The sequence below is a fragment of the Leptodactylus fuscus genome, chromosome 10 (assembly GCF_031893055.1).
Source record: "Leptodactylus fuscus isolate aLepFus1 chromosome 10, aLepFus1.hap2, whole genome shotgun sequence".
Classification (NCBI taxonomy): domain Eukaryota; kingdom Metazoa; phylum Chordata; class Amphibia; order Anura; family Leptodactylidae; genus Leptodactylus; species Leptodactylus fuscus.
The window spans coordinates 37,093,488-37,120,133 of record NC_134274.1 but is presented as its reverse complement, the minus strand read 5'-3'; the positions used below and the strand labels follow the sequence as shown (position 1 = coordinate 37,120,133).

General features: G+C 42.9%; 1 protein-coding gene across 16 annotated transcripts in view; it reads left to right on the top strand.

Annotated features, from left to right (window-relative positions):
* The first annotated feature begins 357 nt into the window (after positions 1 to 357).
* Positions 358 to 26,646, top strand: part of KCNMA1 (potassium calcium-activated channel subfamily M alpha 1) — a 340,822-nt gene continuing 314,533 nt past the window's right edge. For 6 of the 16 annotated variants that reach the window (XM_075257918.1, XM_075257916.1, XM_075257911.1 and 3 more), the window contains exon 1: positions 11,158 to 12,362. In XM_075257918.1, coding sequence (XP_075114019.1) covers positions 12,069 to 12,362 — 294 coding nt within the window. In that variant the 5' untranslated portion in view covers positions 11,158 to 12,068. Of the gene's footprint in view, positions 1,212 to 11,153; positions 12,363 to 26,646 lie in introns of those variants that run through there. The other 10 variants (XM_075257903.1, XM_075257902.1, XM_075257910.1 and 7 more) reach the window with 5 other exon arrangements.

Below are 26,646 nucleotides of genomic sequence, written 5' to 3'. Positions count from 1 at the left end.
CTGCCCTTCCTCCATCTTTCTCTGATTTTATAGGGTATCCTCTTTATCTGTCTCCGCTTATAAAAGGGATGTGACAGAAGCAACAACACTGGTGGAAGAGGAGGAGGGGGAAAGCGACTGATCAGCTGGGAGGATTACAGCCCTGAACAGTCGTAGGAGAAAAAGGAAGGTAGGAGGGGAGAATAGCCAGCAGGCAGCATGTAGAGGAAATAAAAGAAAACACCGCAATCTCTAGACAAGTCCAATTGAGTGGAATGAAGGGTTAATTACACCACGGCGATCTAAAAAGATCTTATTGATCCCAAGACCTCAGCAGCTCAGAAATCGCCCTCATTGCATACAATCCCTATGGCTGTAAAGGATCCGAGGATCCAGTGTTCACAGTAAGGGGACTGCCTATGAATAATAAATCAGCAACTGCCCTATTTACATTGAGAAAGGAGGGCTGCAAACAGGTGCAGGGCAACAGTCTAATGTAACAGTAAGCATAGATGCTTCCCAAACACAAAACCATGAGTGCAAGGCATAGACATCCCCGGCAGGGTTGCTCGGTATTTCATGTATATGCCATGCTGATTTTTCTATAAGGAAAACAAGGATCACCCACATCCAGGGAAAAAAGGAGGACTGGCTTGGATCTCTTCATGCGGCTCATTGATGGAAGGACTATGACAGCTCTGTACAAGGTGCTGGGGTAGCCTTGCTCTTGGGGGACACCCTATTATACTGGATTGTAAAGCCAAAACTGGGACAGTTCTTGACTCGTAGGACTGCCCTTATTTTATGCAGAAGAAGAAGGCAGAGAAGGCCTCATCATTTATTAGACCTGCCCCTTTCCTTGCCAATATGGCTAGCGCAGGAATTTGGGGGCTGAGATATATGTGGCTTTCAGGGTTTCCTGGGTCATCCTGTTAGCAATGGCAAGTGGCAACAAATCCCAAAGCAACTTTGGTAGCAGTGGCTTAACCATGAGTGCTATCAACAACAACAACAACCTGCACCTGGACTCTGTCCTTGCGCCCAAGGGAGACCCTGCCCTCATTATTCCGGTCACCGTGGAGGTGCCATGTGACAGTCGGGGACAGCGTATGTGGTGGGCCTTTCTGGCTTCTTCCATGGTGACATTTTTTGGTGGCCTTTTCATTATTTTGGTTTGGAGGACCCTTAAGTACCTTTGGACTGTCTGCTGCCACTGTGGGGGCAAGAATAAGGTAACAATATTTGCATGTGAACTTATTATGTTCTAGGGGTTATATTGATTTGGGGTTAATGGCTGAAAACGATAAATGATAAGTTATTTTGGAAGACTTTGGTTACTTGGGACATTGGGGGGATTTCTCAAGACTACTGTTTAGTATGCTGATCTTGATAATCCCTACGCCACTAGACAATGCACCTCATTTATGACCAGACTCGTGCCTCATGATATATGTAAATTATCATAAATGTGAAGGGGCCGGAGGTCCTGCTTACTTCCCACCCCTTGCCACACCCTTTTTTGCAAAATCCAGACTTGCACTAAAAATTGTGACTTTTCCATACCTTGTACACCAAAAAAAAAGCTGCGAGGCATAGTAAGTTTAATCTAATCACTATGTAATTGGTGCATTTAGTTTTGGCTACCGGTATCAATGTGTCGCTCAGCGTAAGCCCAACAATGATGCTGATCTGTAAGGCCGGCCTGTAACAGTACAGTGATATCAACAGCTGAAACGAATGGCACTTATCTCTGGAACTGGGGTAAAACTGAAAGTGCACTGACAGCCTTGTAATGATATATAATATGCCTTGTCTTGAAGGACATGAAAGGTTCTCTTTAAGTGTACATCATATAATGATTGGAGAATAACCTGCAGCCAGTTACATTGTATCAGTAACAATAAATACACAGTTTATACCTCGCTAGTGACAAATACTGACACTAAAAGAGATTATTGATGACCTATCCTAAGTCTGACACCCCGCACACCCACCAGACAACTGCTCTAACAGCAGATCCACAGAGAATGGAGCAGAAAGCAGACAGCCCTGTTCTCTGTGTAGTGGCCAGAGTAGGTTACTGCAGATCAGTTCCTTAACGGGGAGTCCAGAATATACAGTTTGTTGCAAGGAAGCAGGAGAAGGTGAAAAAAAATCCCAAAACATAGCTGTACTGCGAAAGTTCTTGCGCCGCTGGACTGGACAGTGGAGGTGACTAGAGCACCAGGGACAGGTGAGGTTTTTAAAAAAAATTTAAAATCTCACTGTCAAAAATTGTATATCCCGGACAACCCATGTAAGTGCTACATTGTCTCAGTTCACCTGCTAGGGAAAAGAGCTGTCTGTTTAATTTTCTGTATATCCGCTGCTCACTAGTGTTAGGTCATCCATATGAGATGGGGGTGGGGGGGGGGGGGTTTCTGTCATTTGGATAGGTCATCAATATTTTGTCAGCAGTCACCTCCAGTTTCAGACCCCGATATATCTTTATCTCTTGTACAGATATAGGATCATTTACTCCATTTAAGGGCCAATGAGAGGATGCATCTAATTTATGAGAAGGTGCAGCCATTGGTGGCACAGGGGTTATCAGGACCTGCGCATTAAACACCAGTCTTGATAAATCCCACCATAAACTCATGTGAAAGGTTAAGTGAAGTGTTTGCTGCCTTAGTAATTGCTCGGTGCTCTTGACATGAAGGATTAGCTCTTCACAGCCTTATTAAACTGTCATTTTATAGAGAAGCAACCTAAATAATAGAAATGTTATATATTGCAATATATTAACCCCTTATCATTCCATCTAGTTCTGTCTTTAGACTATATCCAAATTTTTCATCTTCACCCACATTACAATACTCGTTCTTTTAATGATTTTTTTTTTTATCAGTCTGTTCAGTTCTATTCTTGTTCTTCTCAGGGGTATAAGATGGTATTAAATGTATCGCTCTAGTTCTTATGGTTAGAATAAGACCGCGTATGCATAAGAAGTAATATTTACTCTAAGAATCAGTTTTTTCAGTTTTTTATTACTTTACTTTTTCATAACATTCTTTCCACATGTATTTTAACATTGTATAATGTTGTCCGGCAACCCCTGCAGTCTGTATAGAAGCCAGGTCTTCTAGGTCCTCATGTCATTGAGGTTTCCCCAGTAGTCAGAAGGTTGCCCCTATTAGTCAGCTGAGTTGTACCTCTTGTTAAGGTCACAGACACAGGTGTGGTGTCTATTGGATGGATGGTTGGGTAGCCTAGGAATCTTTGCAGTTACAGATCACCCAGAGGATCCAACAGCACGGGTAGGAGACGCCAAGACTTTGTCACACTGCACCGACATGACATCATTAGTGTCTGTACTTCCTTTGGACCGCTCCCTGCTGTCACGATGATGTCTCAGAAGCTCCGCTGCTCTTTGGGCTGTAGATGACATGTTCCTCGTGCTCGAGAACCTTATTTTAAACTAACTTTTACAATGTTACTGTTTTGGAATTTATAAAAGCCCCTGGATCAGTTTTAGACAGTGCATGCATGGACTAACCAAGTAGGAATAAACATGACTTCAATCACATGATAGAGAACAAAGGAAGAGCTGCTCATGTGTGATAAATTGACAACTAGGTAACACCCATTTGTCAGTTTATCCAAACATTTGCAGGAGGAATATTAGAGGAAAAGTATAAAGCAGAGAATATGGGCATTTAAGCTAACAGGTCCTCTTTAGAGAAGAGCGAGTACTATTCGAAACGGCCGTTTCGAATAGCACGCACCCATAGCAATGAATGGATGCAGCCTTTGCCGGCGGCCGGCCGCTTAACCCCCCTGCGTGCTGGCTGCATCCATTCATTCCTATGGGTGCATGCTATTCAAAACGTGAGTTTCGAATAGTACTTGCTCTCTTTAAGGAGGAGCTGTTTCACTTCTATCAAGACTGTTTTGTTAACCCCATAATATAACAATTTGTCCTTTATGAGTTGTATTAGTCCAGTGATTCCCTCTACAAATTTATAAGTAAACTGACAATGGGTGTTACTAGTTGGGGTTGCGTTTTTACACAGGCCAATGGGGTTGTGTCTTTACAAGGGAAATGGTAACCCCTGTTGTCAATTTATTCATATGGTTTAAGATGTAATAACAGAGTGACGGCAGTATAAAGAGTTCTAAGTAGAGATGCTGCGGAATTATCTCATAGGTAATCGACGTATTTGCTAAAAGAGACATGTCAGGAGAGGACACGGGTTCTCTTTTAACTTCTGCCTGTTCTGCATCCTGTGTAATCCAATGGTACCGACTAAAAATGTCTCTGACCAGTATGCGTCATGTCAACCAACACATATCCTGGGGCTTTGGATCTGGTGATGGTCCACCCTGCGTGTCCCTTGTACCTCATCTGTGTTTTGGACCCAGTCCTGGTTTTGGTTGACCAGATACTAAGTGTGTGAGTGTGGCTTTGGCAACCTATCAAAACAAAACACTGTCATCACTAAGATGGTTAGAGAAAATCTTTAAAATTCTGCAGAAATTTTAGTTATTTCTGTTTAAAAAAATGTTTAAGGCCAGGACCCTACATGACGTAGATGCTGCAATATAAATGGTGGAGGAAACCGCAATGTTTTACAGTCACAGCAAAATGGGGATGGGGTTCTAATCCCGACGTTGCAAAAAAAAAAAAAAAAGCACACTGTTATTTCCAAAACCGTTGCAGTTATGGAAGTCGCAGCATGTCAATTATACATCCTACAGATTTCGCTGTAGGAGAGAGTAGAGAAGGGAGGGGTACACAGAGAGTGAGAGCAGACAGATGAATCATGGGAAATGTAGTTTGTCCACTGAATCACTGCATGTAAATAACAGGGATCCAAGGAGCTGCAAGTAAAATAAAGCACAAGGCAACAGTGAGAATTTAGCCCTACTGTGGATGTATTTGCAGATACTTCTTGGAAGACGGATAACCCCTTTAACTTTTAATTGTCTACAAAACTAAATCTAGTCATGGGAAATCCCTTTAAGGTTTCAATAGCAACAGCACACCTTTGAGAGGAAAGATCATCAGAATCCGACTGCAGTTTGGGCCTGCAACCTCAGGTGATGATGTCTCTGCAAAAGAAGTATGACATTGAATATCAGTATTCACATCTTCATTGTATTGTAAAGGTCTAGTTGTTACTTTGTCTTTGGCATGTCTGTGTCTTGTACATATTTGCATTCTATTTCATTACCGGTAAATAAATAAAAAATCTTAGATCTGTTTTGTGCAGTTCCTCTGTTATTCCTCCAAGAAATCTATGAATAAATTTACCATTGGGTGTTGCAATTTCTCTCATCATAGGGGCATGTACCTGCACAATAAGACATTGACAGATGTAACTGGACAGTATCAGACAGTGCAGTGACCCCCTCCCCCAACTGGTAATTGATGAATAGCTTGGAGGATTAAGGGCTCGTTCACACGTGGTAAGAGGGGGCGGATTTTGGCACTCAATCCATGTCAGAATCCGCCCCCTTACAATAGAGGTCTATGCAGACCGCTCGCTTACTTTTTTCCATGAGTGGAATGTTCCTGCTCATGGAAAAAAGAAGCGAGCTGCCCTTTCTTGAGGCGGATTCCGCGGCTGATTCGGCTCCAGTGTCCGCCTCATGGCAGCACCCTCTGGACTAGGCTCATTCGTTTGGGCCTACTCAGGAACGGGAAGCCACGACTGTCGGAAGCCGAGACAGTCATGGCAGGCGCATTTTTGCCCTATTCCACGTCACAATCAGGACCAAAATACGCCATACCGCGCCCCGTGTGAACTAGCCCCAACAGAGGAACTGCCCAACAAGAAGTTATAATAATATGATTATTTACTTACAATACACATCAGGAGAGCTTTACGCAAAAGAATTGTAATAGTGGTAAGTGGCGTTATGTAGAATTGCATATGTTGGGGCAGATTTATCATGCCTTGTACACCAGAAAAAAAAATGGAATTTTTTTTTTGCACAAATTGATTTTTGATATTTTTCTCTTTTTTTTTTTTTTTTTTTTTTCTTTTTTTTCTTTTTTGCGCTGCCCTCCCCACTTTCATGAAAAGGGGCTATGGTCAGAGCATGTAGGAGGCAGAGCCATTGGCCCTGCCTTATTTTTCATCATTTACACCAGAGATCTGGTATAGATAATGTTGGACATGTACGTCAGCTATGAGTTGAGTAGATATTCCTCCAGGCACACAACTGGGTGGAGGGTGCGCCACATTTATAAGGAGTAGAGATGAGCGAGTACTGTTCGGATCAGCCGATCCGAACAGCACGCTCGCATAGAAATGAATGGACGCGGCCGGCCGACGTCAAATCGGAAGTACCAGGTGCATCCATTCATTTCTATGCAGCGTGCTGTTCGATCGGCTGATCCGAACAGCGCTCGCTCATCTCTAATAAGGAGGTATGTTCCCCATCATGTTTGAAGTGCGTATCATCCGCTAGCAATAGGGCTATGAAGACTGGCATTGATAATGACAGTCTTCATAAATTTCCAGCGTTTTTTATTTTAGGGCTAGTTCACTCGTGCATACTTGGCACGGCATTCCGTCGCGCCTTTCCGCTCCGGATTACGCCCACAGGGAGGGTGCTGTTGCGAGGTGGACACTGCGGCTGATTCAGCCACGGAATCCGCCTGAAGAAAGGGCAGCTGGTTTCTTTTGCTAGCAGTCTACGTAGCCCACCATTGTGAGGGGGCGGATTATGACATGGATTCCGAGCCAAAATCCACCCTCTCTTGCCCCGTGCGAACGGGGGCTAAGGCACCTTGTGAAATAATGTGAAAAGTTTTCTTGTGAGTTGCAAAGGGTTAAGTTTTGCTGGTGCACATAAAACCCCCAGCCAGCACTCCGGTGACTCACTGAGGTTTTATTCTGATGCTTTACCAGTAACAAAGTGTCCTCGCCCTGCAGTCCTTTGGTACCAGCCTTTGGGTATTAACCCCCTCATGAATTTTTGTGCTTAAGATGGAACATTCTGCTCCCCCTCCCATCACTGTGACTTCCCATCACTATCCAACCTTCATAGAGACAGTTGCTAGGTAGCCCTGTTGTGTCATAGCTCTGCAGGATAGGGAAAATGAAAATCAACACAGTATATAGCGTATAGCGAGGGGAAAACAGCCAGGCCTAGGCGCTAGAATACACAGATGGATTACGGAGCGATGTATTACTGTGGGACATATAGGAAATGGATCCTACAAAATCTTTATATGAATGTCATGCAAATCAGAAAAGATGGTTGTCACATTTCCGAGATCTCTGCAACATTGCTGCAGCCGTCTGTATAAGATGCCAATTTTCCATCCACATCACTTACAGCTGACTAAAGAGGACATTGCCATTTCATTGTGGCCGCCATGACATAATACGACAAATGTGCGGGGATTTTCTGGCTGTTCTTAGTCATTCTGCCTGATTCCTGACTTAAGTGGCGGAAGTCATGGAAGGTTTTTGTAAAGGGTTAAATTCCATCAATCATTAGATATTGGCCTATAACCTTAAGCTTTAAATAAACGAAAAATTACATCAAGAGGAAGGGCCGTAAAGCTTGGACGGGTGGAGGACTGACCATTACAAATGGCAAGTGTGGGCCATTGCACTAGTGTTTGCTGCATAGAGCAAGTTCGCCAAAGGCAATCCTTAAAGGGATTCTATCATTACAAACCTTTTTTTCTCATTGATACATCGGAATAACCTTAAGAAAGGCTATTCTTCTCCTACCTTTAGATGTCTTCTCTGCCCTGGCATTTGGTTAAAATCCCATTTTTCGCTGGTATGCAAATGAGTTCTCTCACAGCACAGGGGGCGTCCCCAATGCTGCGAGACAACTCTCCAGTGCTGCCACCATCTTCTTCAGGAATGGGGTTTTCACGTGTCTTCTTCCAGGGGTTGGCTTCAAACTTCTAGGCCTCGGGCCTAGGGCAAAGCCGACAAAGACACAAGAAAATGACCACTTACACTATATTGTGTAAGGCCTAGAAGTTTGAAGCCACCACCGGAAGAAGACCCATTCCTGAAGAAGATGGAGGCAGCACTGGAGAGTTCTCTCGCAGCATTGGGGATGCCTCCAGTGCTCTTTGAGCACTGGGGCCCGCCCCCAGTGCTGCAAGATAACTCTATTTGCATACCGGTGAAAATCGGTATTTCTACCGAACGGTCAAGCTTTCCATGCTCCAACCTGGCATCTCCAATGTGATGTCCCTCATCCCCAGCTGGGCAATGGCAGTCATGTTAGCAGGGTTAAGGCCAATTATTTACAGTGGATGGGTTGGGGCATGGTGAGCTTGACTTCATCCATTAGCTCTCCACCCTCTTGACCTTATTTGCGGAGGACCTGGCCATCTTCATGGCCATAACTAGTAACATCAAGTTATCAAGGTATGCATATAGCGTAAGAAAACCAGCTCCAGAAATGATATTAGGAATACAATTATTTACTCAAGCAGACATATCAGGAAAGCGGACAGATGTTCTATAAATAAGGTGTAAATGACTCAAGCCTGGTCCAAACTTAGGCTTCATTCACACGAACAAGGTGCAAAGCCGCCTTCTAAAATGTACATTTTTCACAGCCATTTTGCATCCAAGGGGTGCCGGTGTTCACGGATCCCTCATACATTACAGTATATGGAGTGATCTGTGAAAATGGAAAAAAAATAGAACACGACCTACATTTTGACTGTCATAATATCATTCATGTGAGTTACCCCCCCGTGACAATAACGCGGCCATCATGTGGCTGATCTTACTACAATGTGCACATGTGATGCAGACTCTTTTCTCTGCCTATTAGGCTACATTCACACCACTGCATGAATACTGGCCATGTGCGTTGTCACGGACTGTCAAAATATAGGTCATGTCCTATTTTTGTCCGTTTTTACGGATCTCTCCATACAATGAAATGTATCGGGAATCCGTGAAAGTGGGCGCCCCTCAGGTTCAATGTACGGATTTCACGGCTGTTTTGCACCTCAGTCCTGTGAATATAACCTTCCTATTTTTAGATCAGTGATAACAGTTACCGTTTTATCGGTATTTCTAATCTGTTATTATACATACTATGCTAAGCCTCAATGGTTTTCACTTTCTTCTGGACAGATAACAAGACCCCCGCTATGTTTCTGCTTATAGCATGTCACGTATTTGCAGCCTAGTCCAAACTGATTGGTTTTCTGGTGGGTAGAAGAGCGGCCATGTTCAACAGTTCAAGATATAACAATTTTTATTCAAAGCGCTGAATCATTTTTCAAGAATTCTCGTACTATTTGTTTGTTTTTCTGTTTCGTTACAATGTGTCCACAATGATACTTTCATGCTAACATTTGTTCAGTGTTTCGCGCAGAAGATGGAATCCATTGAAGTCAACGGGAGTCTTTATAAGCGCTGATTCTGACGTGAATTATCGTGGCAGAATCGGCGCCGCTTTACTCCATGTGAATGACCCCCATGATACTTCCTGCCCATCTACTTACAGGTCCCTCTTGGTGCAAAGGAAATGACTGCTGAGCCAATCGCTGGCCGTAGTACTGGCACCCGAGCAGTAGGGAATCTGTAAGTTTTTTCTTAGAACCCAGGACATACAAGAACTGCTGTGACAAAAAACACGACATTGGGTGTTGTGTTTTTTTTTTTATTTTTTTATTTCAATTCAGTCTGTCACCACAGCCCAGCAGAACAAACATCTGCAACAGGGCCTGTGGGGATGAGTGGAATACCAATGATGATCTTCTCTTGCTTCCCCACACAAATTTACTGTAATTACATAGAGCCAACACTAGGAGGAGCACCGCTTACAGCTTCCTTTGGGTTCAATGGTAGCTGTTTTTATTTTTATACATTCAGCTCTCCCTAGTGGTCACTGCAGGCAGAGAGTTTTATGAGCTAGAACTGTATAGGTAAGATTTATGAATGTGTTTATACCAGTTGTCTGAGATAAATACACAGAAAACACAGGGTTTGCATGTCAAAAGTAGCAACGTTTGGTGCAAAAATTTGACGCTTTTCCCTGTTTGTGCCAAGCTTGCAACTAATGGCTGAAATGGACTTTAGCTGCTGGATACTATAGACTGAAATGTCTGGTGCACGGACCATGTGATTTCCCTCTGACATGGCCATTCAGTAAGACTGAGGTTTTATAGGTCAGTCTTAATAAATCTTCTCTATGGTGTCCACAATGAGTGCCATATTAATAGAGCAGCTGGGTGATGCAGGGAGTGATTTTTTAATTATTGAAAAAATTCCTAGGGTTTTTTTTAAAGGGAGGGGGCCTTACCACATATCGCTATGGGGCCCTATGATATCTATGTGTTTTTGATAACCGCAGAATATCCATTTTAGCTGTGGTTTTCCCTATAGAATGAAAAAACACAGAGGGAAATTCTGAAAAAACAGGAAAAAAAATACTGCAGAAGAAAAATGCAATGTTTTTGCGGAATTTTTTTTTTTTTTTTTATTGCATTTCACTGTGTGAGACCTTAGACGAAGTCGCTCTTTTAGGCTGAGTCTCCACCCTGTTGCAGATTTTGCTGCGGGAATGGGAAAGGTATAGGAAGCTCTTATACTTCTACCTTCTGCTCAATTCACTCCTTACGTTGGCTCAAAAAAACGCAACAAAATCTGCAACAAAAAAAGCTGCATTTCCACAACGCGGGTAGATGGTGAACTACTTTCCTGTCCAAATGTTCCCTGCGGAGATCTGGCAGCCAGCACACGGACCCCATTATAGTCAATGGGGGTCCGTGTGATTTCACTGCACAGCGCTTGCAAATGCGTTCGGTATTCCAACGCAGATGTGAACGAGGCCTTAGCTAGCCGCATTGATACCATGAATGGTTTATACTGGAATGTTAAGTCTTCCACCAGTTATTTGTCATTAGCCCACAGCAATTTAACCCTTCAGACCACCAGCCATATTTTTTCAGCTTGATGCCCATTATATGCCAACGCTTTTATTTGCAGGGCTGTTTCCTTTTTGCTTTCTATAAATTGAAACATTGTGTCAACGTTTCTTAAAATACAAAGTTTCCTTTGTGTGTGGATGAGAAATGAAGTGAATAAGAAACCAAGTAAAGTGTCAGCCCTCTACCCATCTTTCTCCCCTTCCTCACCTTCATTTCCTCGGGTGCCCTCTCCATCTATGCCTAGCAAAGGGATGTGATAGAGGCAACAGCACTGGTGGAGGAGAAGGAGGAGGGACACAAGTGATCAGCTGGGAGGATTACAGCCCTGAACAGTCGGAGGAGAAAGAGGAAAGGGAAGGTAGGAGGGGAGAATAGCCAGCAGGCTGGCAGGCAGCATGTAGAGCAAGGCACAGAGGAGGTAAAGAGGAGAACGCTGCAATCTCTAGACAAGTCCATCCGAGTGGAAGCAAGCCTTCAAGACAGCGCAGAGATCCAGAGGGATCGTATCGATCACCAGAGCTCAGCTGCTGACAGATCACCTTCATTGCATACAATTCCTATGGCTTTCCACAGTGCAGCTGCAAGGGAGCCGAGGAGCCAGTGATCCCAGGAAGGGGGGCTGCCTTAGAATAATAATCAGACATCAGCAATCTCCCCTTGACAGGACAGAAAGGGCTGCGAACAGGTGCTGGAAATGCTCTGGCTTTTTCTATAATAATAATAAGAATGCATGCATGTTTCCCAAATGCAAAACCATGAGTGCATGGCATAGACATCCCCGGCAGCGTTGCTTGGTATTTCATTTATATGCCATGCTGATTTTTCTATAAGGAAAACAAGGATCACCCACATCCAGCACCAGGGAGAAATGAAGGACTGGCTTGGATCTCTTCGTGCTTCTTATTGATGGAAGGAAAATGACGGCTCTGTACAAGGTGCTGGGGTAGCCTTGCTCTTGAGGACACCCCTAGATTGTGGAATGAGATTTTAAAGGCAGGACTGAGATAGTTCTCGAGTCATAGGACTGCCCTTATTTTATGCAGAAGAGGCAGTCGGAGAAGGCCCCATCATTTATTTGACCTGCCCCTTTCCTTGGCAATATGGCTAGCGCAGGAATTTGGGGGCTGAGATATATGTGGCTTTCAGGGTTTCCTGGGTCATCTTGTTAGCAATGGCAAGTGGCAACAAATCCCAAAGCAACTTCAGTAGCATTGGCTTAACCATGAGTGCTATCAACAACAACAACAACCTGCAACTAGACTCTGTCCATGCATCCAGAGGGGACCCTGCCCTCATTATTCCGGTCACCGTGGAGGTGCCATGTGACAGTCGGGGACAGCGTATGTGGTGGGCATTCCTGGCCTCTTCCATGGTGACATTTTTTGGGGGCCTTTTCATTATTTTGGTATGGAGGACCCTTAAATACCTTTGGACTGTCTGCTGCCACTGTGGGGGCAAGAATAAGGTAACAATCTTTGCATGTGAACTTGAATGTGTACCATTTTATTTGATTTTTTTTGCATTTTGCTTTTGCGCCTATATGAGCGGAACACAGTCATTGCGCACAATGTATCTCGTAGTTTTGCATAATTTCATATTGAAATTTGGTTATTCGTTAGATGTTTATTGATCTCTTTGTCATAAACCTTACACACGTCTTAGGAATTTCGCTATCCCCGAACGTATGCATACAAATCAGAGCGAGCATTCTGCGATTTATCATGGCCAGTATGAATCAGCTCTCTACAAAGTTGACGTCTTTTCTGGAAATAATAGGTTGTCATCCTATGCGGAGTAAACGAAGTATTCCGTATGTATCCGATCAGTGTGATATCATTGATATCAGGTGACAGCACCTATTAGTACATCACCAGATCCCTAAAAAGGAAGAACGGCCTTTATTCTAAAACATAGACAAATTGAGTACAAGAACTACATAGAAAGTTTTCCCACTTAAGGGCACTTTTCATAAATGGGGTCTAGGCACAGGGCCATGTATAAGGGCGTTGTATTCTAACCACTTCAGTTTTTATTCTTACCCATTGGTGGCCTTGGACTTCATAAAACATAAGATCTATTGCTTTCTGTCTGCTGCACTTTTAAACTCTTTATTTTCTGTAAGATTGTCTTTGATTTCCATTCTGATCATACATGTAATTTTAAGTTTCACTTGGCACTTTGGTGTAGGGAGCTGGAGTAAAGGAAAACAAAGAACCAGCTGTCTTTTGGGGAGGCAGGAAGGGGTTAATTAAGCGTAACGTATATGTTTTTGCTCATTGAGATGACAGTAGCTCTTAGTCACGTCCATTGGTTTGGTCAAGGGGGGTCGTATTATTTGAGTCATAAAAGTTAGTTTGTATGCTTTCTGTATCGGTTCGATGCAGTTTGTAAGTTATCCCATAGAACTCTTCATATAAATAATGATGGCGTCGGTATAAGACGTATTACAGTCACAATATACTTATCCTATAACCAGCTGGTCACCTATGTATCCATCACATGACTAGGAATAAACCAGCGTACTGCTGTCTGCAAACAGATATCTTGACCTTGATCAATACGTTCAAGAGGTTTATTGAAAAGTTGCAAAAAATGTCATGATACATAGACTGAATGAGATATAGAGACCAGAACACACCTTTGACATCTATATAAACGATGTCTAGCTGCCGATGCCATAGTAGTCAAGCCTTGCTACAAAAAAATTGATGTCCCAAACATTTTTAAAAACTGAATGTAAGGGTGTTGCGGATGTTTCATGGTTTGCAGCATAGACCTGCCCCGGGTTGGCATGCTGGTTAATGTAGCTCTGTTGAATGGGGCTAGTCAGTAGGTAGCCGCCCCTTGTGCTTTTAGTACTTTTTCTAGTGCTGAAACCACTGCAGAGTTGAGCTGGAAAAAAAGTGTCTGTTGCTGACTTTCCCTTAGAATCCATGGGAGTTAATTCAGAGGTGTATTTCCGTGTAGGAGTATACTGTATGTCGTAGCTTGTGCTTAATGGCTTGCTGTCGTTACGGGGATCGGCATGTCATGGTGACAGCATAAACCCACTAATGTGACAGGGACCTGAAACGATCAATTCCTTCTCAGTTACAACGCTAAACACAAGTCATGTCCACCAATGTAGAAGCAAGTGCTTTTGGGTGGTGGTTGCTATGGATTCTTGTGACATCTTATTATGTCACAGGCTACACAGGGAAGACATGATATGTGTCTTTATGATAGCATTGTACGTATGGCTTATTTATACTGTTGATCTGTAGGTCGGTCGCCATCAGACTGAGTTACCAACATACGGCACTGTGCACAGAGTGTAGTTACTCCCAATGGACTGCCGTCACGTTGGTAGGTTTCCAATAGAATTCGCAACCTAATTTCAATATTTCAGGCAAACACTCTACAACCGTCCATACACATAAGATAACTGTTGGCAGCTATCTGGGCGCACAGCTACAGTACATCATTAGGTATCGCTTTACGTTGGATAATCAGTTATTTTTGCAATAATGAATATTATTAGAGATGAGCGAGTAGTGAAATATTCGAGATTCAATATTCGTTTCGAGTAGAGCTTCAATATTCGACTACTCGATCGAATATCGAATCCCATTATAGTCTATGGGAAAAAATGCTCGTTTCAGGGAAAACCACTATTCAACTAAAGGAGAGTCACCAAGTCCACGAGTAGCAGGAGGAGAGTGTTTAAGAGGAGTGCTGTGCAGTTAAAGCACACGGACCCCATGGACTGTAACGGGTCCGTGTGCTTGCGAATGATTCGTGCGGGCAGTGCGCGGCAAGCACATGGACCCCATTATAGTCTATGGGGTCCATGCGCTTTAACTGCACAGCGCTTGCAGTTGTGCTGATATTCCGTTCGAGGGGGTCCTCCTGTGGACTCCTTCCGGATTACTTACTCGTCCTGCAGAACCAGCATTGATTGACTGAATGCTATACACTGTACAGCATTTGGCCAATCAACGCTGATTCTGCTGGAGGCTCGTCTGTGAGGAGGCGGAGTCTAAGATCGGACCACATCAGTCTCCATTGTGGTCCGATCTTAGACTCCGCCTTGTCAAAGACGAGCCTCTGGCAGAACCAGCGTTGATTGGCTGAATGCTGTACAATGTATAGCATTCGACCAATCAATACTGGTCAATGCATACCTGTGAGAAAAAGTCAGCTCCCGCATAACCGCAAGCTGCTAGCTCTCCTGACTAGCAAAGACGAGCCTGCTGCAGAACCAGCATTGATTTGCCGAATGCTGTACACTGTATAGCATTCAGCCAATCAACGCTGGTTCTGAATCGAATATTTACTGCGAATAGCTAGTAGTATTCAAATGAGTACGAGTATTTCGAATACCGTACTATTCGATTGAATACCTACTCGATTGAATACTACTCGCTCATCTCTAAATATTATCAGTTTTGGTATATTTTTTGTATTCCCCAAAACATAACAATTTGGACACAGTGTTCTCTAATAACATTGTATCGAGCTATTCCTCTGATAATCCTATTAGAAATGTATAAACAACTTGACCACCAGTAAGGAGTATCTCCCTACACAGTATGACAAGGTCCAACCATTACTGGCAGTATCAGATTGTGTAGGGACACACCCCTTTGACAAAGAATGGTAATGCCCAGTTGTCAATTAATTTATAGATTTCTTGTAGGAATAACAGAGGAATGGCACAGCGCAGATTTTAGGAAAGTATCAGGCCTTCTTTAACATCATTAGAAATGGTTCTGGGCATAATATCACTCCTTAAGGAGAGATCACCTTCTCAGGTGTATGGAAACTTACAAAAGCCTTTTTCGCTCCACTGGGGGGATTATGGGAAAACTATGCAAATCAATCATGAGGACCTTATCACTTTCCCTGAACACCTTTTCCACTTATACAATGAAAGTTGGATTAGTTTAAGCGCCGTATTGTAGCACAACTTCTGTCCAAAGGATGCAAAAATTGGATGGCACAAGAATCCATTTCTAACAGTGCTTGCCATGGGGCAAACTGGTGTTGTTGACTCGGAGGCGTTGATGGCTGTTGGTCATGAAAGGGTTAGACTAACCAGCTCCGTTACTTGAGAATACCCTTCTATATCAGCATGTAAACAGATGGTGTATTCAGCTCGAGACGTTACAACGCTGCTCCTATAGAGCTCACCGGGTCTTTTGTCGTTTGCAACAGTTTATTTACTTTTTTGTAGGTCTTGCGACAAATCTATGACTTTCCTGTATTCTCCAAGTATTGCTGAATGTTCTAGTGTTGTCTGGTACAGAAAGTATTTTATTTTTTTCAGGCGTGTGTTTTTTCTTATATGAATAGTAGTATTATGTATAGTCAATGGGCAGTGACTAGTGACATATTCTTCTATGTCTTGTTGCATGCCGCCATATTGCTCGGGATTCCCTTTGATTGCATGAAAATGTTTAACCATTTCAGGGTAATGTATTTTTGCCGATTGTAGATTCCGCTGTCTTCGCTGCTTAGGGAAGGTTGCTTTGCATAAGATGCTCCTCTGGTGGCCTCACCCTGCGGTCTTTAGTCACGAGCCTTTGGGTATTAACCCCCTCATGAATTTTTGTGCTTAAGATGGAACATTCTGCTCCCCCTCCCATCACTGTGACTTCCCATCACTATCCAACCTTCATAGAGACAGTTGCTAGGTAGCCCTGTTGTGTCATAGCTCTGCAGGATAGGGAAAATGAAAATCAACACAGTATATAGCGTATAGCGAGGGGAAAACAGCCAGGCCTAGGCGCTAGAATACACAGATGGATTACGGAGCGTTGTATTACTGTGGGACATATAGGAAATGGATCCTACAATGTCTATATATGGGTGCAATGTCAATTTTACAAGAAAATGGTCGTTGCAATTCAGAAATCTTAATGTTGTTGCATTTGCAAGCAACCTGTGTGTATGAGATACTGGTGAGAATTGCCATCTTAGCCTTGTTATTACACTTATTATTGTGTGTATTCCTCTGTATACATAGATGTAGTAATTGGGCTCTGTAAATGTTGGAGTGCGATTTGGGGCTTCAGAAGAAATATAAAGTTGCCTGTGATGAATTGGAAAGGGAACATATCGCCCCAGCCTCTTGGACATACAGATAGATTAAGGGCACTGTGTTCTTCCCTTGTGACCCAGCGCCATGTCTGTGTGCTCCGGGACAACCCCCAAGAAATAACACCCAGTTGTCAATTTCTTTGCTCAATAATTGCTAAAAATGGTTCCCATCTGCATCGGTCACTGTGTGATTGGGGTCTGCCGGGGGACCCAAATGGCAGTGAGACAGACCACTGTTTTTTACCTGTTGCGCACAGTGTCCGTTGCACTCCATTGACTATAATGGTCTCCATAGGGTATCTGTCTGTGCAGTCCTCTGTGCAGGACTTCTCTTTCCACCAATTCTTGATGGTTTCTGCAGCTGAGTCTCCAAATGCAGTGAATTTAGCCTAAATGATTCAAGATTTTTAGCAGAATATTGCGCAATGTAATAGGGATATGTTGCTGATAATCCTTACAGCTGCATAGGGGATGGACAGTCACAACCAGTGGAATAGTCCCGTGCAAATGCACAACAGTTTGCCCATTTGTCATCAACTGGTGCTTCTCCTGAGCTTACATTCTAATAGGACCCTAAGGCGGAGTTCACATAGGGTTTTTGGGCCGGATTTTGAATAGATGTCAGAATCCGGCTCAAAAAACCGCCTCCCATTGAAATATATGGGTTCCAACAAACCGCTCGCGGAAAAAAGAAGCGACATGCTCTTTCCTCAGGCTGATTCGCCTCGCCTCATCAGACTTGCGACACCTCCTTCCCGACTATGCCCATTCATTTGGGCCTAATCTGGAGTGAAGTGCCGTGACTGGATGCCGATGCTACACGTTTTTTGCTCCTGAATCTCAGGCAGAGTCTGCGTCAAATTCTGGACCAAAAAACTCTGTCTGAACTCAGCCTTAGGCTAACTTTACACAGAGTTTTTTGGTTAGTGGAAAAAAGAATTGACGTGTCCATTCTTCAGGTAGATTCCGCCTGAAAAAAATCAATGCAAGTCAATGGGAGGCGGAAAATCCACCTCGCGGTTTTTGTTGTGGAATTGACAAAAACCACCTCAAAAACAGCGAGGCGTTTTTAAGAAGATCATTCATGGCCACATTTCAAAAATGCCTCCAAAAAAACGCCACACAAATTTTACTGAGTGGATTTTTCTTGACCAAAATCCTGAACAAAAAGCTCCGTGTGAAGTCAGCTGAGTTCAAACGGAGTATTTTGGACTGGAACCTGAAATGGAGGCCGCCTCAGGTTCCGGTCCAAAATATGGGTAGCCGCGACTGAATGCTGGTGCACTGCACCGGCATTCAGTCACGCACTCCGCTCTGGATTAGGCCCAATGAATGGGCCTAGTTTGGAGGATGGAGTGTCTTCAGGCCGAATCACGAGGTGAAACGGCCAGAGGAATGAGCATCTCGCATCTTTTTGATTGATTTCAATGGGAGCCATCTTTTTGGTCAGGATATTAAGGTGGATACGGCCTCAAAATCCTGACCAAAAAACCCCGTGTGAAATTACCCTTACTGTGTTGGAGCGGGGGTACTCCTGTCTGATTTCTATGTACAATGCTGAAAGTCTTCTATCAATAATCTAGTGTAAGGAGTGATGAAGTCTCAGATTAAAGTGCCCACGACCCCGGCTTTGTTTACATTAGAATATTGACTATGGATTAATATGTAACTTGGACACTTGACGTTCTCCCATCTCTGCATGTTTCAGAATTGTGTATCTGTGCATATGTCAGATAACAAAATTATATGACTAGAGATTGTAGGCTCCAATGTGAGACTCGGGGAGGAGCTTTGAGGTGTATTATTTGATTTTCGGATTCTCATTTCAGCTTTGGCTTTGCCACCACCTCGTACACAAGAACGGGTTTATATCCCATTCTGTTGAATCAGGACTGTCTTTCTGATACAAGCCTGTCCTTGGCTTTTAATATATGATGCAGGGGACTATAGAGAGGCCCCGTGTGATGTTTTAGTATTTGTATTCTTTTTATTCTTCAATCCGTTATGGGAAAAGTTTGAGTATTTTGACATCTGGGTGTATTGCATTCCCCGTATAGATAAAGTGTCACCATATAGACAGGCGTCGCACTTTTTGCACATTGTTAGGCTGAATGGACATGATGCGGATGGTCTGTACCATTAAATAGTTAAAAATGTATTGAATATTTAATATAATCTTATGCCTCTTTGACAGACTCTCTATTGTAAATCTCAGCATCTCTCAGCTAAGTAGAAAAAACAAATCTAACGCTGAGTGCACACAGGGTTTTTTGGTCCAGAGACCGAGATGGAGGCTGCCTCAGTTTTCGGACCATAAAATAGGTAGCCGCAACTGGATGCCGGTACAATGCATCGGCATCCAGTCACGCACTCCGCTCCGTATTAGGCCCAATGGTTGGGCCTAGTCTGGAGGAGGGAGCGTCTTCAGGCCGAATCGCGAGGCGAATCGGACTGAAGAATGAGTATGTCCGTTCTTTTTTCCGGGAGCCGGAACAAACGGCTCCCGGAAAAAAGACCTGACCGGCTCCCATTGATTTCAAAGGGAACTGTCTTTTTGGTGAAGATTTTGAGGTGGATACGGAAGCGACATGCTCATTCTTTCAGGTGGATTCGCCTTGCAACATTTGCCTGAAGACACTCCCTCTCGACTAGGCTCATTCATTGGGCCTAATCCGGAGTGGAGTGCGCGGCTGGATGCCGGTGCCTCCGCCTCAGGTTCCTTCCCTATATGCCCTGTGTGAACATGGCCTAAGGGTGGTTTCACGGCCCAGTATAATGGTGTGTATACTGATCTGAATGTGGTTCGGCTGAATTGTACTCAGCATCTTAGTTTAGTTCAGCAAAATTATGTTTGGAGCAGTAAATCCACGGACGGTTTTTCTAACCTCTTGATAAATGGTACAAGTTAATACATGTTAATGCAACTTGCTGTTTATCACACATATGTAATAATTGCTAATATCTGGTACACCACTGTAACAAGTGTAATGCACCTATAGTATACTGTTAATGACGGCTACATCCGTACATTGTTACATAGAGGTGCTTGGTGCTGACTTAGATTGCTGTTGTTCCTAATCCCATTGGGCACACTTCTTGCACACGACCTGTATAGTGCACTGTTTGCCTGTGAGTGCATTATGAGAGTGGACAGCGGACATAGAGCTAATGCTGCCAGCTAATTAGAGTGATTATAGACTCCATCTGCCAGCTGGTCTGCTCAGCCAATCGGCTGCTTGCTTACTGTTTCCTCACTGGATACCATTACCTGGTCACCAGGGGTTATGCAAGTTTGTTAGATAAATCTCCAACATGGTTTAATCCTCCTACTACATTGTGAGAGCTTGGACATTTGTTGGTGCCGCTAATGTAAACCTATGGGTTTTCCATGAAACCAGTGTTACATTTTTTGCTATTACAATTTCTGTACACAATAATAAATGAGCATTAGTACAGAAACATTTCAATATCAGACAATTACAAATTATGAAAATGACAGAGCATTAATTCATTGTGGATCCCTGCCCTTACAAATGTTTTAGGCATCCCACATACAGTACTATAGTAAAGTAGAGGATATGTCATCTCTATGGATTGTGTGCATTTTTTGTACTATACTAAATTAAAGGCATCCTATCAGTCAGCCACAATTTTTTGTAGGTACCACATCGGAATAGCCTGAAGAAAGGCTATTCTTCTCCTGCCTTTTGTCGTTTTCTCCGCGCCGCTGTTTGACTACAATCCCGTTTCTTGTCGATATGTAAATGAGTTCTTTCGCAGCACTGGGGGCGGGCCCCAGCGCTCAGACAGCACTGGGGGTGGCCCCAATGCTGCGAGAGAACTCTCTCCAGCGCTGACTCCTCTTCTTCAGCAACGTCATCTTCAGCCTCTTCTTCTGGCGGTGCCTTGTGACTTCTAAGGCCTCGGTCCTTAGGCAGAGCAGATTGCGCATGCCCACAGGCCATGAGAAAATGGCGACTTGCACAGTATTCTAAGCGGCCATTTTCTCGTGGCCTGTGGACATGCGCAGTCTGTTCTGCCCGAGGCCTAGAAGTTACAAGCCATCGCCGGAAGTTGAGGATGAAGATAACGCTGCTGAAGAAGAGGAGGCGGGGCTTGAGAGTGTTCTCTCGCAGCATTGGGGCCGCCCCCAGTGCTGATTGAGTGCTGTGTATTCACATGTAGCAGGCAAAATCGGTGCAGATTTTAAGACATGCTATGGAAATCAGAAAATGCAGCCTCTGTTATCCAGAATAAATTTCTTCCTTAGTTTTGAGGATTTAGGCTATGACATCCAATGTGTGTTATAGAAAATTGCAGAGTTTAGGCTAACTTCACATCTCCGCCTTCATAGGAAAAGACAGACATTGATCGATCAGTTACATGATGGGACCTAGGATGGCCAGAGGACCCTACCAACTGTAATGGAGTTCATCATGATTCTGATGATGTCCATTTTAATAGGCACAATATCGCAGCACACAGAGCATTGCCTAGACATTGTATGGTGATAATAGATTGACATTAAACATCACCATTGTGTATAGATTAGACATTTTGTATTGCATGACCAGTCTCGGCATTGAAATAAACACTCATGTTCACTAATCTGAGCATAGATATTTGTAGGGGATATGGGAAAGACAGATGTCGACTGTAAGCTATTTGTATGTGGCTTGCTTTAGGCTACAAAAACACTGCTTGTAAACCAGCAGAAGTCAACCTATTTTTGGGGCACGAAAGTGACCCTTGATGCCATTAAAGTCAGGGCTGATTCCTACACATATTGGTTCATACACATGAATACATTTGTTACTGGTGTGTTCCATGTATATTTAAAGGGGCTCTATCATTGGGAAAAGTCCTTTTTTACTAAGCACATACTTGCATAGGCTTTAGAAAGCTATTCCACACATACCTTTTGTATGTTAACCCCCTCAGTAGTTTTTGAATGAGCCCCTTTTTTATTCATATGCCAATTAGCCAGCAACGAGCACCGGAAGTCTCAGCGAGCACTGTCTGCTATGTGTGACTGAGATGAGTCATCTTCATCATCATCATCAGCAGCAGTACAGTGCTTGCTGAGATGTCCGGTGCACACTGGAGGCTGTTTAACATATGAATAAAAACGGGCTCATACAAAAACTACTGAGGCGATTTACATACAAAAGGTAGGTGTGGAATAGCCTTTCTAAAGGCTTCGCAAGTATGTGCTTAGTTCAAAATGACTTTTCCCAATGATAGAGCCCCCTTTAAAGGGATTGTCTCATTATAGAAAATTATCCCCTATCCACAGTGTACGATATAGGATCTGACTACTGGGATTCCCACTGATCACAAGAACTGGGTCATCTTATAGGAGGGCTCATACCACAGGACCACAGGAGCGTCTGCTCTAACAGTCCTTGTATGTCTTGTCGTAAATAAACTGCTTCCTTTTTTGGAAAGAAGGGAGGGGCTTAGCATGAAAATATAGTGATATGCAAATTTTGACTTGTTGATTTGCTTGTCTGTGTAAATAGCTTTTGAAGACTTAAATACTTGGCATTGTAAAGGTTAAGAAACCTCTTAATAATTTATTCAGCAGTCAAGTTGCTCAGTTGAGTGAAGGCGTAAATTATAGATGCGCTGCTTGTTATGAATTAATCAGGATATTCAGGTAAAGTAGAGGTGTTCCTGCTCCAGCCTCACATAATGAGGCCTGTGCCCAGCCCTATTCCAATGACAGATTTCCAAATAAACAGGGTGACATTCAACAAGTTGTCCAGGATTTAAAGGACGTTGTCGAGTTGCAGGAAAGTTGATAAAGCAAAAAAAAAAAATCCTGTATAATCACCTGCTATCTTCAGTGATGATGTCATCTACATGACAGCTGCAGCCAATCAATGAACTCCGTAGTCATGTACCGCCCCTGATGTCATCACAGTTGATGTTCGGGATTGACTGAACTGTGACATGTCAGTACTGAGAAGGAAACCAAGAATAGTGTGGTCCGTAGGATTAATCTGAAGCTGTAGGGTTTGGAATATAGGTTTTTGTTATATTTTGTCAACTTTCCTTCACTTTAGAATTACTTATCATTAGGATTGAGGGATCGGAAAAGATCGGATCCCGATCGGCGATCGAGCAAATCAGATTTTAAAAGCGATCTTGAAATCTCCAGATCGGCTCAACCCTACTCCATAAACATAAAGTGACTAGGTTTGAGCGATCAGGAAAGATCGGATCCTGATCGGCGATCGAGCAAATTTCACGATCGGGATCGGCTGGAAAATGATCGAAAATCGGATTTTAAAAATGATCCTGAAATCTCCAGATCGGCTCAACCCTATTCCATAAACATAAAGTAACTAGGGTTGAATGGATCCCGATCGTCGATCGAGCAAATTTCATGATCGGGATCGTCTGGAAAATGATCAAAAATCAGATTTTAAAAACGATCCTAAAATCTCAAGATCGGCTCAACCCTATTTATCATTAAAATCCCTAAATACATAATATAAATCCAGAATCTCCTGCCATTGTCTGTTTTCATAAATCTGTGATACTTTTTATATTCTTTTTAGTCCTGGCGCGTCCCTGTCACATTTTGGAATCAATAAAGCTTGTATGCAGTCTATTAAATGAAAGCAGAATTCTGAATCGTAGCTTCGGGCAATAAGGACACTTTCTCTCTAAGGCCATTTTGGCACATAGGCCCATCATGTTGAAATTAGGAATCAGCAAAACTCGGCAAATTTTCTTTACTATAGTTTTGCTGCTGGGCAGATTTTCTATTATAGAGCTGTATTTGCCTCTTATAAGACAATGTAGTTGGAAATATAGATCCATATTTCGGCTTCCGTTCTCTTTTATGTGTCAGTAGCATAAAAGGATCTGCAATAAGAAAATGAATCAGCAAAATGCCTTTAAGACTAAAGCCCCACATTGCGGAAACGCAGCTTTTTTTTGTTGCAGATTTTGATGCGGTTTTTTTGAGCCAAGGCCAGGAGTGGATTGAGCAGAAGGGAGAAGTATAAGAACTTCCTCTGTATTACCTATTGCTTTTGTAGCCCTTTTTGGCTTTGGCTCAAAAAAACGCTTCTGTGCACATGGAATATCCGTTATGTACATACACATGGGATGTAGGAAGGGGTTAATCTGGAATCTTATCTGGATTTTATAACCAGAAGACTGACCAGTGATCCTCAATTAGGCAATTGCCCTGATTAAACAAACATGGTTGTTTTCTGCGACTATCCAAAAATCCAGCTCCTTCCATGGCACGTATATGCCAGAATAGAAGAATTGCATTCAATCGTTAAAGGTATCGTATCATTAAAAATCAATTTTTTCTCCTACCTTTAGATGTCTTCTCCGCGCCAACGTTCGGTATATAATCCGGTTTGCAAACAAGTCCTCAGTGCTGCGAGAGAACTCTCTCCAGCGCCACCTCCATCTTCTTCAAAACGGGTCTTCTTCCAGCTTCAAACTTCTACGCCTCGGGCAGCCGACTGCACATGCCTGCCGGCCACAAGAAGATGGGCGCTTACAATACTGTGTAAGTGGCCACTTTCTTGTGGCCGGCAGGCATGCGCAATCGGCTTTGCCCTAAGCCCGAGGCCTAGAGGTTTGAAGCCACCTCCGGAAGAAGACCCATTCCTAAAGAAGGTGGCGCTGGAGAGTTCTCTTGCTGCATTGGGGACACCCCCAATTCTGTTTGAGCGCTGAGGACCGCCACCAGTGCTGCGAGAGAACTCATTTGCAAACCAGATTATATACTGAATGTTGGCGCGGAGAAGACATCTAAAGGTAGGAGAAGAATAGCCGTTCTTAAGGCTATTCCTACGTGGTAGGTAGAAAAACTTGTGTTTTAATGGTAGAATCCCTTTAAACTAAATTTTGCAGAACAAGCATGAAAGAATAGTTTGTGTTTATTGGGACATGTTTGTTTGATCTATTTATTGTTTCAATTTATTCTATGTGTTTATGTAATGAATTTAATCTGTTTATTATAAATTTATTGTATCTAATTATTGTTGGTCTTTATTGTTTGTGTTTATTCTAAGTATTATCTCTGTTTACTGTTTGTGTTCAATGTAACTTTTATAGAAAAATGGAGATTTGTTCCATGTTTGTTCCATGTTTTATAGAAAAATGTAACTTTTTTCTTTACTTGAACTGTTCTACTTACATACTGAACGGACATGAAGTTTCTGTGCAATACGTTCACAGCTATAGTTCTCTTCATCAGAGAAGCGCATACAGTATAGAGCAATGCTGCAGGACAGACACATCATTACTGTGAATTTACAATGCAGGCTTTCCTGCATAATAACACCTGTCTTTTGTAAGAGGCTTATTGATGCAGAAGGATTGGTGGGGGAGGGGTACGGAAGGAGATGGCTTATTCTAGGTAAAAGTTCAGCAAAATAACATATTGGAGTCAATTAATTCTTGCCGTCTTGCCAGTTTTCAGGAATAATTGCAGAAAAAAAAGAATAACATGCCTATTGAATTCTATGTATTTGAAGGCCCCCTGCCCCAACACTTTCTGCAAAACAAAGCTCTCCTAGCTCTCATTTGTGTTCACCACGCTTGACTTTCTTTGAATACGGATATACTTGAATGAACTGCATTTGAAACAATCCTTGAAAAATACATTTATTTAAATGATGTTTGAGATGCCTTACCTTTACCTTCCATATCTTCAGTGGTCTCACCAGTAGGAATCAATTGATACTTATCTGGAATAGGCAGGGAATATCCCCAAATACAGATACCCATACACATAAGTTCAAAGTCAACCAAATCCACCAACTCTGGAAGAACTGGTTGACCGTCTTCTGGGTTTGGGGATGTGCTGACTTTCCCTCGGCAGATGATGTCAATTGAAGAAATGTTCTTGTATGTCAAAATGAACAGGTGTGATCTTTGGTTCTGAAAGCAAATACGCCTACATCAAAAGCAAAGTGGACGTTTTTAATGGTTTTAGACCACCATCTAAAGTGTATGGGGTCCTCCTGACACCCTCTCCCACAGCAGATGATGGGAGGATAGGGATCAGGCACTTGGATTTCAATAGTACTGCTTTTATACTGAGGCTTCAAGTGGATAATACAGAGATATTATATTGTAACTGCAGGAATATAGACAGGTCCTGGGTCTCCTTCTCTTATAATATAATATTATACTACAACTGCCCTCATTTCTGCTAACAATATCTGATCAGCTCAAATTTCCAATGTCTCCAGTTTGATGATTTACGTCTTGGTTTACTCTTTGATTATTCTATATCAATGGATGTATGGTCATCCAGGTAAACATTAACAAATGTCTGTAAAAAATCATTATGTTCTTGGCAACTCTTTGGGCTATGTCACCTTGAAAGATTTTAGTATCTGACGGTGCCTGTCACTACACTGTAGGTTGTGCAAACATTGGGTCCTTGGGGGGTATATGCTGAAACTGTTTACAATGTATCCATAGATGACAAGGGCGCAATGTGTGCTTTACCTCCCATGGAAACTGTACCCAAAATGTACTAAAAAAAAAGGCAAGCAATGCAGATGTATATAGTGAGATAATTGTGCTTAGGCTTAAATGGCACAACTCGATGGCACCTCTTGTAGTACGAACTGAATGCCCTTGATCTAATACATAGGCACTTATGTACATATGTGGTGCAG